The sequence below is a fragment of the Oncorhynchus keta genome, chromosome 28 (assembly GCF_023373465.1).
Source record: "Oncorhynchus keta strain PuntledgeMale-10-30-2019 chromosome 28, Oket_V2, whole genome shotgun sequence".
NCBI classification, from domain to species: Eukaryota; Metazoa; Chordata; class Actinopteri; order Salmoniformes; family Salmonidae; genus Oncorhynchus; species Oncorhynchus keta.
Genome location: NC_068448.1, coordinates 9,778,250 through 9,796,646, shown reverse-complemented (window position 1 = coordinate 9,796,646; position 18,397 = coordinate 9,778,250). Strand labels below are relative to the sequence as shown.

The window sequence follows — 18,397 nt, the reverse complement described above, 5'->3', positions numbered from 1 at the left end:
TCTGATTTGTCATAAACACTTGCTAAAAAACTTTAATGAGCAAGCCTTCCTTTATGACCTGGCCTTAGACCCTTTTTAAATATTTTCAGTGGTATCATTAACAAATACGAGCCCATAAAGACAATGAGAACTAAAAACAGGTTCAGCCCCTGGTTCGAATGTGATCTGACAGAGTCACTCCACCATCAGTATTCCATTTGGCAAATCGCTCAGCACACGTATACTCAGGCTGACTGGCTCTCGTTCAGGCAAATTATAAATAAGTTCACTCAGGCTATCCGGAAGGCCAAAGTTAGTTACTTTAAGGAGCAGTTATTTCTCTGTGGACCCAAAGACGTTGTTGTTATGCCCTGACCATAGAGAGCTTTTTATTCTCTATGTTGGCTCGGTCAGGGTGTGACTAGGGTGGGTCATCTAGGTGATTATATTTCTATGTTGGCTTGGTATGGTTCCCAATCAGAGGCAGCAGTTTATCGTTGTCTCTGATTGGGGATCATATTTAGGCAGCCATTTTCCCTTTGTGCTTCGTGGGATCTTGTCTATGTATAGTTGCCTGCAAGCACTATAGTAGCTTCACGTTTCGTTTTGCGATTTATTGTTTTCTTTGAATATCACTTCGAAATAAAGAGGATGGAACCATCCCACGCTGCACCTTGGTCCAGTCATTATAACGACCGTGACAGTTCTGTAAAACTTAAAGACATGGAGAATAAACCCTCCTCCTCACAGCTGCCTATGTCCCTTAATGTTGATGATGTGGTTGTTACTGACAAGGACCACATGGCTGAGCTCTTTAAATCACCACTTCATTAAGTCAGGATTCCTATTTGACTATGCCATGCCTCCTTGCCTGTCCAACATTTGCTCATCTCCACAACTTCTAATGCAACCATCCCGATGCTCCTCCCTCTTTTTCCCTTGCCCCACTACAAGGTTTCTCCCAACAGGCGGTCACTGAGTCTGAGGTGCTAAAGGAGCTCCTTAAACTTGACCTCAAAAATCATCTGGATCAGATGGATTAGACCCTTTCTTCTGTAAGGTTGCTGCCCCTATCATCGCCAAGTCTCTCTCTGACCTTTTTAACCTGTCTCTCCTCTCTGGGGAGGTTCCATTGCTTAGAAGGCAGCCACGGTGCGTCTTTTATTTAAAGGGGGAGATCAAGCTGGTCCTACCTTTTATAGGCCTATTTCTATTTCCCCCTGTTTACCAACAGAGTCAGTGGTATGTAATCTGGTTTCCACTCAGGTTATGGATGTGTCCTTAAAGGTCCTCAGTGATGTCACCATTGCCCTTGATTCTAAGCAATGTTGTGTTGCTATTTTTATTGACTTGGCCAACGCTTTTGATATGGTAGACCATTCCATTCTTGTGGGCTGGCTAATGAGTATTGGTGTCCCTGAGGGGTCTTTGGTCTGGTTTGCTAACTACCTCTCTCAAAGAGTGCAGTGTATAAAGTCAGAACATCTGCTGTCTCGGACACTGCTTGTCACCAAAGGAGTACCCCAAGGCTTGATCCAAGGCTCCACGCTCTTTTCAATTTACATCAACAACATAGCTCAGGCAGTAGGAAGCTCTCGCATCCATTTATATGCAGATGATAAACTTATATTCAGCTGGCCCCTCCCCGTTAAATGCTCTACAACAAAACTTTCCTAGTGTCCAATAAGCTTTCTCTGCCCTTAACCTTGTTCTGAACACCTCAAAGACAAAGGTAATGTGGTTTGGTAAGAAGAATGCCCCTCTCCCTACAAGTGTGATCACTACCTCTGAGGTTTTATAGCTTGAGGTAGTTACCTCATACAACTACTTGAGAGTATGGCTAGACAGTGCACTGGCCTTCTCTCAGCACATATCAAAGCTGCAGGCTAAAGTTAAATCTAGACTTGGTTTCCTCTATCGTAATCGCTCCTCTTTCACCACAGCTGCCAAACTAACCCTGATTCAGATGACTATCTGATGACTATACATGCTAGATTACGGAGACGTGATTTATAGACCCGCAGGTAAGTGTACTCTCGAGCAGCTAGATGTTCTTTACTATTCCGCCATCAGATTTGCCACCAATTCTCCTTATAGGACACATCACTGCACTCTTTACTCCTCTGTAAACTGGTCATCTCTGTATAACCGTCACAAGATCCACTGGTTGATGCTTATTTATAAAACCCCTCTAAGGCCTCACTCCCCCCTATCTGAGATATCTACTGCAGCCCTAATCCTCCACATACAACACCCGTTCTGCTAGTCACATTCTGTTAAAGGTTCCCAAAACACACACATCGCTTTCCTGGGTCGCTCCTTTTTTCAGTTTGCTGCAGCTAGCGACTGGAACGAGCCGCAAAAAGAACCAAACTGGACGGTTTTATCTCCATCTGGTCATTCAAAGACTCAATCATGGACACTGACAGTTGTGGCTGCTTTGCGTGATGTATTGTTGTCTCTACCTTCTTGCCCTTTCCCAGGTTGTCTTTGTTGTTATTGTAGGTCTCTCTTTTTGTGGTCTCTCTTTTTGTGGTCTCTCTTTTTGTGGTCTCTCTTTTTGTAGTCTCTCTTTTTGTAGTCTCTCTTTTTGTGGTCTCTCTTTTTGTGGTCTCTCTTTTGCCATGATGTGTGATTTTATTTTTACTCCCAGACCCCGTCCCTTCTGGTAGGCGGTCATTGAAGATTCATTTGTTCTCAACTGATATGTCTGGTTAAATAAAGTTTAAATAAAAATAAAAAATAATAGCATATCTGGAGCATATGAGAAAGCATAAGGTAAAGTAGGCTACATCTGAAAGATATATTGTTACCATTAAGATGTATGAACGATGATGGTAGGCTTAGCTATTGCGTGCACGACAAAACGCTCTCAGACCGATATCTCATGAAAAGCCTCGCGGGAAAGCAATTGAATTCACCGCCTCATTCCCTTCCATTCTCCCATACAGGCTCAGGATGAAGGACAGGCATTCAAATATGTTATGTGGGAGAGAAATGTCAAATCAACCTCATGTTGCTATAAAAAAACTTTTTGATTTATAAAGGTATTTTTGATAGGACAGTTAACCTGAGAAGCTAGCTAGGAGGTCTGTGGACAAAACAAGAATTAAGAACTCAGAAGCAGACATTCTTACTCGTTCTTCACAAAGGCGTACTTGTTGATGGTCTCGATGACGTCTTTGAAGAGGATCTTGGAGGTGAGAGTATAGCCGTGGTGCACGATGGGCTCGCCGTCCTGCCCGTCCCAGCAGTCCACTGCAGTGGAGGGGAAGAAAAAGAATGGAGTGACCATGAGAAGGTTGTGTTCACAAAGCTAATTAATACTTCCTGTGTTAATCCTTCAGCTCACAAACTGTTACATACAAGGAACCCATTACATTCTCTGACTGAAGACAAAATAGACAATATTTGTACCAGTATGTAACCTCCATGTACAGTTGAAGTCGGAAGTTTACATACACTTAGGTTGGAGTCAATAAAACTAGTTTTTCAACCACTCCACAAATTTCTTGTTAACAAACTATAGTTTTGGCAAGTCGGTTAGGACATCTACTTTGTGCATGACACAAGTCATTTTTCCAACAATTGTTTACAGACAGATTATTTCACTTATAATTCACGGTATCACAGTCCAGTGGGTGATACATTATCTGTATCTGTCCAGTGGGTCAGAAGTTTACATACACTAAGTTGACTGTGCCTTTACACAACTTGGAAAATTCCAGAAAATTATGTCATGGCTTTAGAAGCTTCTGATAGGCTAATTTGAGGTGTACCTGTGGATGTATTTCCAGGCCTACCTTCAAACTCAGTGCCTCGTTGCTTGACATCAAAGGAAAATCGAAATAGATCAGCCAAGACCTCAGAAAAAAAATAGAGACCTCCACAAGTCTGGTTGATACTTGGGAGCAATTTTGGTACCAAAAACGCCGTTAGATACCAAAATTATGTGGATATATTGAAGCAACATCTCAAGACATCAGTCAGGAAGTTAAAGCTTGGTCGTAAATGGGTCTTGCAAATTGATAATGACCCCAAGCATACTTCCAAAGTTGTGGCAAAATTGCTTAAGAATAACAAAGTCAAGGTATTGGAGTGGCCATCACAAAGCCCTGACCTCAATCCCATAGAAAATGTGTGGGCAGAACTGAAAAAGTGTGTGTGAGCAAGGAGGCCTACAAAACCTGACTCAGTTCCACCAGCTCTGTCAGGAGGAATGGGCCAAAATTCCCCCAACTTATTGTGGGAAGCTTATGGAAGGCTAACCGAAACGTTTGACCCAAGTTAAACAATTGAAAGGCAATGCTACCAAATACTAATTGTGTATGTAAACTTCTGACCCACTGGGAAGGTGATGAAAGAAATAAAATCATTCTCTCTACTATTATTCTGACATTTCACATTCTTAAAATAAAGTGGTGATCCTAACTGACCTAAGACAGGGAATTTTTACTAGGATTACATTTCAGGAATTGTGAAAAACTCAACTTAAAATCTATTTGGATAAAGAGTATGTAAACTTCTGACTTCAACTGTGTGTGCACTGGTACACGCTTGCCTGAATAAACGTTTTGGGTGCATGAGTGAGTGTTATTCAGAGAACGGCGCCTTCCACAGACCTTCCACGCAGCGGCAGCCGGCCTGCAGCACCCAGGCGTACATGTCGAGGCGGGACTGGGACATGAGCTGGTCCCCCATCAGGTAGGTGTTGTGGGACGAGGCGATGAAGTAGTTGCAGAGTGGCTGAGACATGTCCTGGGTCACCACGTTGTGCTCTGGGTTGAAAATGTCCCCCTCCGGGCTGCGCATGTAGCTGGTGAAACCTGGGTCACAAAGCAAATAGATTTTTTTTTATGTAATAAAAAATCTAAAACATTCTGCAACCAATTATATCCAGGTAGTCGCCTCCCTGTTTCAGTCCGTTTTGTCCACTTGGCGCCAAGTGAACGCAACCATTATGAAGACCACATGGGAGAGACGTTGTAGACGGGGATGGGAGAGACGTTGTAGACGGGGGGATGGGAGAGACGTTGTAGACGGGGGATGGGAGAGACGTTGTAGATGGGGATGGGAGAGACGTTGTAGACGGGGATGGGAGAGACGTTGGAGATGGGGGGATGGGAGAGACGTTGTAGACGGGGGATGGGATGGGAGAGACGTTGGAGACGGGGGGATGGGATGGGAGAGACGTTGGAGACGGAGGATGGGATGGGAGAGACGTTGTAGACGGGGGGAGGGGATTGGAGAGACGTTGGAGACGGGGGGATGGGATGGGAGAGACGTTGGAGACGGGGGGAGGGGATTGGAGAGACGTTGTAGACGGGGGATGGGATGGGAGAGACGTTGGAGACGGGGGAGGGGATTGGAGAGACGTTGTAGACGGGGGATGGGATGGGAGAGACGTTGTAGACGGGGGGATGGGAGAGACGTTATAGACGGGGGAGGGGATGGGAGAGACGTTGGAGACGGAGGATGGGATGGGAGAGACGTTGTAGACGGGGGAGGGGATTGGAGAGACGTTGGAGACGGGGGGATGGGATGGGAGAGACGTCGTAGACGGGGAGGGGATGGGAGAGACGTTGGAGACGGAGGATGGGATGGGAGAGACGTTGGAGACGGGGATGGGATGGGAGAGACGTTGTAGACGGGGGAGGGGATGGGAGAGACGTTGGAGACGGGGATGGGACTGGAGAGACGTTGTAGATGGGGGATGGGAGAGACGTTGTAGACGGGGGGAGGGGATGGGAGAGACGTTGTAGACGGGGGGAGGGGATGGGAGAGACGTTGGAGACGGAGGATGGGATGGGAGAGACGTTGTAGACGGGGGGATGGGAGAGACGTTATAGACGGGGAGGGGATGGGAGAGACGTTGGAGACGGAGGATGGGATGGGAGAGACGTTGTAGACGGGGGAGGGGATTGGAGAGACGTTGGAGACGGGGGATGGATGGGAGAGACGTCGTAGACGGGGAGGGGATGGGAGAGACGTTGGAGACGGAGGATGGGATGGGAGAGACGTTGGAGACGGGGATGGGATGGGAGAGACGTTGTAGACGGGGGGAGGGGATGGGAGAGACGTTGGAGACGGGGATGGGACTGAGAGACGTTGTAGATGGGGGATGGGAGAGACGTTGTAGACGGGGGAGGGGATGGGAGAGACGTTGTAGACGGGGGAGGGGATGGGAGAGACGGAGACGGAGGAGGGGATGGGAGAGACGTTGGAGACGGAGGATGGGATGGGAGAGACGTTGTAGACGGGGGATGGGATGGGAGAGACGTTGGAGACGGGGGGATGGGACTGGAGAGACGTTGTAGATGGGGGATGGGAGAGACGTTGTAGACGGGGGATGGGATGGGAGAGACGTTGTAGACGGGGGATGGGATGGGAGAGACGTTGTAGACGGGGGATGGGATGGGAGAGACGTTGTAGACGGGGGATGGGATGGGAGAGACGTTGTAGACGGGGGATGGGATGGGAGAGACGTTGTAGACGGGGGGGATGGGATGGGAGAGACGTTGTAGAGGGGGAGGGGATGGGAGAGACGTTGTAGACGGGGGATGGGATGGGAGAGACGTTGTAGACGGGGGATGGGATGGGAGAGACGTTGTAGACGGGGGATGGGATGGGAGAGACGTTGTAGACGGGGGATGGGATGGGAGAGACGTTGTAGACGGGGGAGGGGATGGGAGAGACGTTGTAGACGGGGGATGGGATGGGAGAGACGTTGTAGACGGGGGAGGGGATGGGAGAGACGTTGTAGACGGGGGATGGGATGGGAGAGACGTTGTAGACGGGGGATGGGATGGGAGAGACGTTGTAGACGGGGGAGGGGATGGGAGAGACGTTGTAGACGGGGGATGGGATGGGAGAGACGTTGTAGACGGGGGATGGGATTGGAGAGACGTTGTAGACGGGGGGATGGGAGAGACGTTGGAGACGGGGGAGGGGATGGGAGAGACGTTGGAGACGGGGGAGGGAGAGACGTTGTAGACGGAGGATGGGATGGGAGAGACGTTGTAGACGGGGGGAGGGAGAGACGTTGTAGACGGGGGGAGGGGATTGGAGAGACGTTGTAGACGGGGATGGGATGGGAGAGACGTCGTAGACGGGGATGGGATGGGAGAGACGTTGTAGACGGAGGATGGGATGGGAGAGACGTTGTAGACGGGGGGGAGGGGAGAGACGTTGTAGACGGGGAGGGGATTGGAGAGACGTTGTAGACGGGGGATGGGATGGGAGAGACGTTGTAGACGGGGGAGGGGATGGGAGAGACGTTGTAGACGGGGGATGGGATGGGAGAGACGTTGTAGACGGGGGAGGGGATGGGAGAGACGTTGTAGACGGGGGAGGGGATGGGAGAGACGTTGGAGACGGGGGGAGGGGATGGGAGAGACGTTGGAGACGGAGGAGGGGATGGGAGAGACGTTGTAGACGGGGGAGGGGATGGGAGAGACGTTGTAGACGGGGGAGGGGATGGGAGAGACGTTGTAGACGGGGGAGGGGATGGGAGAGACGTTGTAGACGGGGGATGGGATGGGAGAGACGTTGTAGACGGGGGATGGGATGGGAGAGACGTTGTAGACGGGGGATGGGATGGGAGAGACGTTGTAGACGGGGGATGGGATGGGAGAGACGTTGTAGACGGGGGAGGGGATGGGAGAGACGTTGGAGACGGGGGAGGGGATGGGAGAGACGTTGTAGACGGGGGATGGGATGGGAGAGACGTTGGAGACGGGGAGGGATGGGAGAGACGTTGTAGACGGGGGAGGGGATGGGAGAGACGTTGTAGACGGGGGAGGGGATGGGAGAGACGTTGTAGACGGGGGGAGGGGATGGGAGAGACGTTGTAGACGGGGGAGGGGATGGGAGAGACGTTGGGATGGGAGAGACGTTGGAGACGGGGGAGGGGATGGGAGAGACGTTGTAGACGGGGGAGGGGATGGGAGAGACGTTGGAGACGGGGGATGGGATGGGAGAGACGTTGTAGACGGGGGAGGGGATTGGAGAGACGTTGTAGACGGGGGATGGGATGGGAGAGACGTTGTAGACGGGGGGAGGGGATGGGAGAGACGTTGTAGTTGGGGATGGGATGGGAGAGACGTTGTAGACGGGGGATGGGATGGGAGAGACGTGCGACATTCGACTGATAAAAGGACAATAGAAAGTGGAACCAAGCTCTTACCATCAATACCCAGAACCCCTTGCTTCTGGTTCTCGGGGCATGGCTCAAATTTGTTCACAATCTCAATGCAATGGTCTTTGGTCACCTTCGTCATCTACAAAACAGAAAAAGACAAGAACAAACGCACAATAAACAAATAGTTTAAAAAATGCAGATCGACTACTGTAACTAATAATCAAATCCCTCTGCATAACAGGAAACATTGGAAGAGTTGGTGAAGATAAATTCCTGTTAATCCAATGAAGACATGTCCTCACATGTGGCTAATAACCCCCATCCCTGTGCTAAAATCCAATTGTCCGCCTGACAGCTGACTTTTTAAACTGGCCGATTGGTCGATCTGATACCCATCCATGTCAATCATCGTCAGGCTGACCCAAAATGGGTGGAGAAGGAAGGGGCAGGGGGGTGACACTCACTTTGTTGCAGTGCCAGTCAACCCCCCCCCCCAGTTGAGTGCTGCACACTACTAGATCTGGGAGACAGAGGCTTTAGCTAAGTAGCTTGGACTACTTACAGAGATGGGAAACTGCCGTTTCAAGGACAGATTGAGAAGCTAGCTAGCGAAAAGGTTGTGCCACTTTCCTCTGGTCACTTACAATCATTAGTGATTTGACATCAAACTGCTTTCTGACCATGGTTTTGCCCCGATTTCCGATCACGAGAGGCTAAAGGGCTTTTTAAGAAGTGGGTAAATGTGGAAAAATGTGTTTGGCTAACGAGTGCGTAGAGTGGAGACACTTTGGGTACTGCGGCAGCAAATGGTGATGAGATGGGAGAGTTAACGCACGCACACACAGCGAGAGAGAGAGCTAGTAAACACAGTTAATCAGAGAAAGCAAGGCAGGCTGTAGCTAATGATGCCAGCAGAGAGGAGAGGAGCTGGAGACCGCCCAGCTGCATCCTGTTTGAAATAACTCACCTCGTTAAACCACCACAACCCTCCCCGACAAAGTAGGGAGTTGTGGAACATCAAACACAATTAGCCCAAATAATATACCCCAGCTTCTGAAATGGGCAGACTAGACATCAACTGGGATCCAAAAACCAAACAAATGCATTTTCTCCCCGCTTCATTTTGTTGACTGCAAATTAGCCCAAAAAGCACATGCTCGTTATAAAGCACAGAGCCAATTAATTAATTACTGCTCCTTTTATTTTTTGCAGTCTCTCTATTTTTTAAACATTTTTTTACAACAGAACCATTAGATAGGTGATCGTATGTTATTTTAGACACCCAAAGAAAGCCTTTAGAACTGGTACTGCTAATTCTAATAGCCTTGTAGGGTTCTGTGTCTGCACATACACACCACTATTAAGCCTTTGTTTCAGGCCCTAATAGAAAATCCATTAACGACTGTGTCGGTCTGTCACCTAGCGGAGTCTCTATGGGGGCGAGTCACAACAGAAGATTCCTCCTCGTTTAGTTAGCTTGCGTGCTAATTGGGATGTCAGCAAAAAATACTCTCATCTAACTTGCAAGAGCTTTTCCACATTGATAAGTTGAACATTATACACTGTAGATAAAGCTATATTGGCTCGGTTACTAGCATAGCACTTAGAATGACAAAATGTATTGGGTAACCATTCCAAAATGTATTGGATAACCATTCCAAAATGTATTGGATAACCATTCCAAAATGTATTGGATAACCATTCCAAAATGTATTGGATAACCATTCCAAAATGTATTGGATAACCATTCCAAAATGTATTGGATAACCATTCCAAAATGTATTGGATAACTATTCCAAAATGTATTGGATAACTATTCCAAAATGTATTGGATAACCATTCCAAAATGTATTGGATAACCATTCCAAAATGTATTGGATAACCATTCCAAAATGTATTGGATAACCATTCCAAAATGTATTGGATAACTATTCCAAAATGTATTGGATAACTATTCCAAAATGTATTGGATAACTATTCCAAAATGTATTGGATAACCATTCCAAAATGTATTGGGTAACCATTCCAAAATGTATTGGATAACCATTCCAAAATGTATTGGATAACCATTCCAAAATGTATTGGATAACTATTCCAAAATGTATTGGATAACTATTCCAAAATGTATTGGATAACCATTCCAAAATGTATTGGATAACCATTCCAAAATGTATTGGATAACTATTCCAAAATGTATTGGATAACTGGGATGGGATGTTTGTGTACAAAAGGGATGGTCTTTTTTTTCAGTCAAGTGTCTCTTCTCTCCGTTTGGTCAGTTGAAACGTCTGTCTATTCTCTCCGTTTGGTCGGTTGAAACGTCTGTCTCTTCTCTCTGTTTGGTCGGTTGAAACGTCTGTCTCTTCTCTCTGTTTGGTCGGTTGAAACGTCTGTCTATTCTCTCCGTTTGGTCGGTTGAAACGTCTGTCTCTTCTCTCCGTTTGGTCGGTTGAAACGTCTGTCTCTTCTCTCTGTTTGGTCGGTTGAAACGTCTGTCTCTTCTCTCCGTTTGGTCGGTTGAAACGTCTGTCTCTTCTCTCCGTTTGGTCGGTTGAAACGTCTGTCTATTCTCTCTGTTTTGTCGGTTGAAACGTCTGTCTATTCTCTCCGTTTGGTCGGTTGAAACGTCTGTCTCTTCTCTCCGTTTGGTCGGTTGAAACGTCTGTCTCTTCTCTCCGTTTGGTCGGTTGAAACGTCTGTCTCTTCTCTCCGTTTGGTCGGTTGAAACGTCTGTCTATTCTCTCCGTTTGGTCGGTTGAAACGTCTGTCTCTTCTCTCCGTTTGGTCGGTTGAAACGTCTGTCTATTCTCTCCGTTTGGTCGGTTGAAACGTCTGTCTATTCTCTCCGTTTGGTCGGTTGAAACGTCTGTCTCTTCTCTCCGTTTGGTCGGTTGAAACGTCTGTCTATTCTCTCCGTTTGGTCGGTTGAAACGTCTGTCTCTTCTCTCCGTTTGGTCGGTTGAAACGTCTGTCTATTCTCTCCGTTTGGTCGGTTGAAACGTCTGTCTCTTCTCTCCGTTTGGTCGGTTGAAACGTCTGTCTATTCTCTCCGTTTGGTCGGTTGAAACGTCTGTCTATTCTCTCCGTTTGGTCGGTTGAAACGTCTGTCTCTTCTCTCCGTTTGGTCTGTTGAAACGTCTGTCTCTTCTCTCCGTTTGGTCGGTTGAAACGTCTGTCTCTTCTCTCCGTTTGGTCGGTTGAAACGTCTGTCTCTTCTCTCCGTTTGGTCGGTTGAAACGTCTGTCTCTCTCTCTGTTTGGTCGGTTGAAACGTCTGTCTCTTCTCTCCGTTTGGTCGGTTGAAACGTCTGTCTCTTCTCTCCGTTTGGTCGGTTGAAACGTCTGTCTCTTCTCTCCGTTTGGTCGGTTGAAACGTCTGTCTCTTCTCTCCGTTTGGTCGGTTGAAACGTCTGTCTCTTCTCTCTGTTTGGTCGGTTGAAACGTCTGTCTCTTCTCTCCGTTTGGTCGGTTGAAACGTCTGTCTATTCTCTCTGTTTGGTCGGTTGAAACGTCTTTGTCAAGGCTTAAGATTCAAAATGTCAAACTGAGCTTTTCACTGCAATTCAATAGTAATATTGTGTGCCATATGCATAATCTGTTGAATGGAAAAATTCTGACAGGCAGGAAGGGGGGGTGTGTAAAATTGTACCGACAAGTGTATCCTGCTGCTACCATTATTGAGACTAAAATCTTTTAAAAATCTGTCTTTCGCCCCAGAGTAAAGCAATTACGAGTCACCGAAGTAACTTAAAAAGGTGGGACAAAGCAAGAGTTAACCCAGAGGCATGTGGATACCATCCTGTGGATACCTTTTCAATATCTGGGGATGTGCAGTGTGTGTAACCCCGCGGATGTGTATGCTATGCACCTATGTGTGTGTGTGTGTGTGTGTGTGTGTGTGTGTGTGTGTGTGTGTGTGTGTGTGTGTGTGTGTGTGTGTGTGTGTGTGTGTGTGTGTGTGTGTGTGTGTGTGTGTGTGTGTGTGTGTGTGTGTGTGTGTGTGTGTGTGTTGTCTGGCTGCCTGCATACACTCCAACTCTGCTCACTGTACCTTCTGGTCCAGCTCCAGGAAGCGGGCCAGGTTGCTGGTGTCAAGGTGGTCCATGTGGTTGCTGTAGGTGAGCATGAGCAGGTAGAGGTCACGGCGTGTCGACATCATCTTGTAGAAGGAACAAAACTCCTCAAAGCCCAGGGTGCCCTGGTTGTCATCAGTGTCTGCCTCCTGGGAAGAGGAGAAGAGTGGAAATAGTTAGTCCAGGTAACCATTCATTATCTGCACTGACCTTATGTTGCATCACTATGCATATTCACAAGACTACATACTATTTACACACACACAAACACACACACACACACACACACACACACACATACACACACACACAAAAACACACACTTGTACATATCTACCACAAATACCTTATTATTATCTATCCTGATGCCTAATCACTTTACTCTGCCTTCATGTACATATCTACCTCAAATACCTTATTATGATCTATCCTGATGCCTAGTCACTTTACCCTGCCTTCATGTACATATCTACCTCAAATACCTTATTATTATCTATCCTGATGTCTAGTCACTTTACCCTGCCTTCATGTACATATCTACCTCAAATACCTCATTACATTTACATTTACATTTAAGTCATTTAGCAGACGCTCTTATCCAGAGCATCTATCCTGATGCCTAGTCACTTTACTCTGCCTTCATGTACATATCTACCTCAAATACCTTATTATGATCTATCCTGATGCCTAGTCACTTTACCCTGCCTTCGTGTACATATCTACCTCAAATACCTTATTATTATCTATCCTGATGCCTAGTCACTTTACTCTGCCTTCATGTACATATCTACCTGAAATAACTTATTATTATCTATCCTGATGCCTAGTCACTTTACTCTGCCTTCATGTGCATACTATATCTACCTCATTATTATCTATCCTGATGCCTAGTCACTTTACTCTGCCTTCATGTACATATCTACCTGAAATAACTTATCTATCCTGATGCCTAGTCACTTTACCCTGCCTTCATGTATATATCTACCTCATTATTATCTATCCTGATGCCTAGTCACTTTACTCTGCCTTCATGTACATATCTACCTCAAATACTTATTATGATCAATCCTGATGCCTAGTCACTTTACTCTGCCTTCATGTGCATACTATATCTACCTCATTATTATCTATCCTGATGCCTAGTCACTTTACTCTGCCTTCATGTACATATCTACCTCATTATTATCTATCCTGATGCCTAGTCACTTTACCCTGCCTTCATGTACATATCTACCTCATTATTATCTATCCTGATGCCTAGTCACTTTACTCTGCCTTCATGTACATATCTACCTCAAATACCTTATTATTATCTATCCTGATGCCTAGTCACTTTACCCTGCCTTCATGTACATATCTACCTCAAATACCTTATTATTATCTATCCTGATGCCTAGTCACTTTACTCTGCCTTCATGTGCATACTATATCTACCTCATTATTATCTATCCTGATGCCTAGTCACTTTACCCTGTCTTCATGTACATATCTACCTCATTAGTATCTATCCTGATGCCTAGTCACATTACCCTGCCTTCATGTACATATCTACCTCAAATACCTTATTATTATCTATCCTGATGCCTAGTCACTTTACCCTGTCTTCATGTACATATCTACCTCATTATTATCTATCCTGATGCCTAGTCACTTTACTCTGCCTTCATGTACATATCTACCTCAAATACCTTATTATTATCTATCCTGATGCCTAGTCACTTTACCCTGTCTTCATGTACATATCTACCTCATTATTATCTATCCTGATGCCTAGTCACTTTACTCTGCCTTCATGTACATATCTACCTCAAATACTTTATTATTATCTATCCTGATGCCTAGTCACTTTACCCTGCCTTCATGTACATATCTACCTTAAATACCTTATTATTATCTATCCTGATGTCTAGTCACTTTACTCTGCCTTCATGTACATATCTACCTCAAATACCTCATTATTATCTATCCTGATGCCTAGTCACTTTACTCTGCCTTCATGTACATATCTACCTCAAATACCTTATTATTATCTATCCTGATGCCTAGTCACTTTACCCTGCCTTCATGTGCATATCTACCTCAAATACCTTATTATTATCTATCCTGATGCCTAGTCACTTTACTCTGCCTTCATGTACATATCTACCTCAAATACTCTGTACCTCTCCACACTGATCTGGTACATCCTGTATATAAAGTACCAGTCAAAAGTTTGGACACCTCTTTATTTTGACTATTTTCTACATTGTAGAATAATAGTGAAGACATCAAAACTATTAAATAACACATATGGAAGCTTGTAGTAACCAAAAAAAGTGTTTAGATTTTAGATTCTCCAAAGTAGCCACCCTTTGCATTGACAGCTTTGCACATTCTTGGCATTCTCTCAACCAGTTCACCTGGAATGCTTTTCCAACAGCCTTGAAGGACTTCCCACATATGTGGAGCACTTGTTGGCTGCTTTTCCTTCATTGTGCGTTCCAATTGATCCCAAACCATCTCAATTGGGTTGAGGTCGGGTGATTGTGGAGGCCAGGTCATTTGATGCAGCACTCGATCAATCACTCTCCTTCCTTGTCAAATAGCCCTTACACAGCCTGGAGGTGTGTTTTGGGTCTTTGTCCTGTTGAAAAACAAATGATGGTGGGACTAGGTGCAAACCAGATGGGATGGCGTATCGCTGCAGGATGCTGTGGTAGTCGTGCTGGTTAAGTGTGCCTTGAATTAAAAAAATTAAAAATAAAATAAATCACTGACTGTGTGACCAGCAAAGCACTCCCACACCATCACACCTCCTCCATGATTCACGGTGGGAACCACACATGCAGAGATCATCCGTTCACCTACTCTGCATCTCACAAAGACACGGTAGTTGGATCCAAAAATCTCAAATTTGGACAAAGGAAAGATTTCCACCGGTCTAATGTCCATTGCTCGTGTTTCTTGGCCCAAGCAAGTCTCTTCTTCTTATCGGTGTCCTTTAGTAGTGGTTTATTTGCAGCAATTCGACCATGAAGGCCTGATTCACGCAGTCTCCTCTGAACAGTTGATGTTGAGATGAAGGCCTGATTCACGCAAAGCATTTATTTGGGCTGCAATTTATGAGTCTGGTAACTAATGAACGTATCCTCTGTAGAGGTAACTAATGAACGTATCCTCTGTAGAGGTAACTAATGAACGTATCCTCTGTAGAGGTAACTAATGAACGTATCCTCTGTAGAGGTAACTAATGAACGTATCCTCTGTAGAGGTAACTAATGAACGTATCCTCTGTAGAGGTAACTAATGAACGTATCCTCTGTAGAGGTAACTAATGAACGTATCCTCTGTAGAGGTAACTAATGAACGTATCCTCTGTAGAGGTAACTCTGGGTCCTCTGAGAGACAGTTTCATCACAGCGCTTGATGTTTTTTGCGACTGCACTTGAAGAAACTTTCAAAGTTTAATAATATGGACTTGGTATTTTACCAAGTAGGGCTTCTTCTGGATACCATCCATACCTTGTCACAACACAACTGATTGACTCAAACGCAATAAGAAGGAAAGAAATTCCACAAATGTACTTTTAACAAGGCACACCTGTTTTTCGAAATGCAATCCAGGTGACTACCTCATGAAGCTGGTTGAGAGCATGCAAAGCTGTCATCAAGCCAAGGGTGGATACTTTGAAACTATATATTGGGATTTGTTTAACACTTTTTTGGGTTACTACATGATTCCATGTGTGTTATTTCATAGTTTTGATGTTATTCTACAATGCAGAATATAGTGAAAATAAAGAAAAACCCTTGAATGAGGAGGTGTGTCCAAACTTTTGACTGGTTCTGTAGCTCTAATCTTGTGTATTTGATTCCTTGTGTTACTACTTCATATTCTGTTGTTACCTCTGCATCGTTGGGCTCGTAAGCAAGCATTTCACTGTTAAGTCTACACCTGTTGTATTCGGCGCATGTAACATATAACATCTGAATGTTGACCCAAACATCGGCTCAACGGAGAGGCAAAAAGAGCACCTGGCAGAAACAACACTGTCTCTCAACACTGAACAGGAAGTCAAATCTCTCGAGGGAGAGAGGGGGAGAAATTGACTTCATGCGGTACACTAAGTGTAGCAAGAATGCGCACACCCACCCACACAAACATCAAGGTCCAGATTGGTCCCTGGTGTGTTATCGTGTGTTACACCGGAGGCATGCGGTACACTAAGTGTAGCAAGAATGCGCACACCCACCCACACAAACATCAAGGTCCAGATTGGTCCCTGGTGTGTTATCGTGTGTTACACCGGAGGCCGTCTGTTTTCCTACGCACCATATGGGTGACACCCCCCAGGGGGGCTTAGTGCAGCTCGCTACGCCACAGGCTGGGGGTGAAGGAACTGCCATGGGCGCCAGCGCTAACAGACTAACAACATGATAACACACTGCTAACTCACTAATCTTAGCAGGGCTGTCAAAGGACTCTCTGGCTCCACTAGGCTGTGTCCTGGCTGGGAGTTTGTAGCAAATAGCATAGCCTGTTTGCTAAGTGACAAGTCCAAGGACCCTTCCATCAGACCTTCTCTAATGTGTTTAGAGGAGGTGGCAAGGATAGAGGATACAAGGAATCTAGGCAGGATGAATTGAGGAGGAGCCCAGGAGTCATTATGAAAAAAAGGCACAACAGCAATTTATAGGTGCCTCTCAATTGCCTTTCCTGTTAAATAGTTTCCTGTGACAAATCTGTCCCAAATTTCATAACAGTCACGACGACACATCCCCACTAAGTGAGTCATTTGAACAGCATTGAAAAAGGTCAAGTCCTGAGGTTGACCGAGGTTGTTAAATTAACTCAATTTAAAAGTTGTGAAATAATGAAGCCACAATTCTCTTTTAATTCACCATGACCGGCTCATTTGGAGAAAGCGGATTGGTCCTTTCTTGGAGTGGATACTAACAGGGGGAACAGGATGTGTATCCACACAGACATCAAGGGTAATTGTCATTTTCATAGGCTTTATGGTTTCAGTGAAGCATATTGGCATCAAAAGGGCCATCTTCTCTTTCGTAAGATAAAGGATCACTAAATGTGATTGTCCTTCTGTAGCACAGTTGGTAGAGCATGGCGCTTGTAACGCCAGGGTAGTGGGTTCGATTCCCGGGACCACCCATACGTAGAATGTATGCACACATGACACATGACTGTAAGTCGCTTTGGATAAAAGCGTCTGCTAAATGGCATATATTCATATATATATATATACTAAATATCTCAGAAAGGAAAGTATACCACGGGTTTTGGACTATTTTAAACCACCAACCCACGTAGATTCAATACTTTGATTTGTTAACATTTTGTCTGCGTCTTACATGGCACCCTGTTCTCTCTACTGAGCCCTGCAATCACTGATAACACACCCTCCCTCCCTCCCCCTCCTCCATCCATCCCTCCCTCTCCTCCTTCCTTCCTTCCCTCCCTCTCTCTCTCCCTTCCTCCCTCCCTCCCTCTCCTCCCTCCCTCTCCTCCCTCCCTCTCCTTCTTCCCTCCTTCTTCCCTCCCTCTTCCCTCCCTCTCCTCCTTCCCTCCCTCTCCTCCTTCCCTCCCTCTCTCTAGTAATTAGAGCATTGGACTAGTAACCGAAAGGTTGCTGGATCGAATCCCCGAATCTGTCGTTCTGCCCCTGAACAAGGCATTTAACCCACTGTTCCCCAGACACCGAGAATTGGATGCCGTTTAAGGCAGCCCCCCCCTCAACCTCTCTGATTCAGAGGGATTGGGTTAAATGCGGAAGACACATTTCAGTTGAATGCCTTTAGTTGTACAACTGACTAGGTATCCCCTTTCCTCCTCCTCCCCTCCCTCTCCTCCTCCTCTCCCTCTCTCTCCTCCTCCTCCCCTCCCTCCCCTCTCTCTCCTCCTCCTCCCCTCCCTCCCCCCCCTCCCCCCCCTCTCCTCCTCCTCCTCCTCTCCCTCTCCCCTCCTCTCCTCCTCCTCCTCTCCTCTCCTCCTCCCCTCCCTCCCCCTCCCCCTCTCTCTCCTCCCCTCTCTCCCTCTCTCCCTCCTCCCCTCCCCTCCCCCCCTCCCTCTCTCTCTCTCCCCCCCCTCCCTCTCTCTCTCCCCCTCCCCTCCCCCTCTCTCTCCTCCCCCCCTCCCTCTCTCTCCCTCCTCCCCTCTCCCCTCCCTCTCTCTCTCTCTCCTCCCCCTCTCTCTCTCCTCCCCTCCCTCT

At 46.4% G+C, this 18,397-nt stretch overlaps 1 protein-coding gene across 1 annotated transcript in view; it reads right to left on the bottom strand.

The window, feature by feature from the left end:
• LOC118378311 (1-phosphatidylinositol 4,5-bisphosphate phosphodiesterase eta-2-like) overlaps window positions 1–18,397 on the bottom strand; it is a 295,453-nt gene that overhangs the window by 60,186 nt on the left and 216,870 nt on the right. The window contains exons 6-9 of the mRNA XM_052484176.1: window positions 12,170–12,340; window positions 8,165–8,258; window positions 4,602–4,805; window positions 3,117–3,237 (exon numbers count right to left, since the gene is read on the bottom strand). Of these exons, the coding sequence (XP_052340136.1) occupies window positions 3,117–3,237; window positions 4,602–4,805; window positions 8,165–8,258; window positions 12,170–12,340 (590 nt within the window). The remainder of the gene's footprint in view (window positions 1–3,116; window positions 3,238–4,601; window positions 4,806–8,164; window positions 8,259–12,169; window positions 12,341–18,397) is intronic.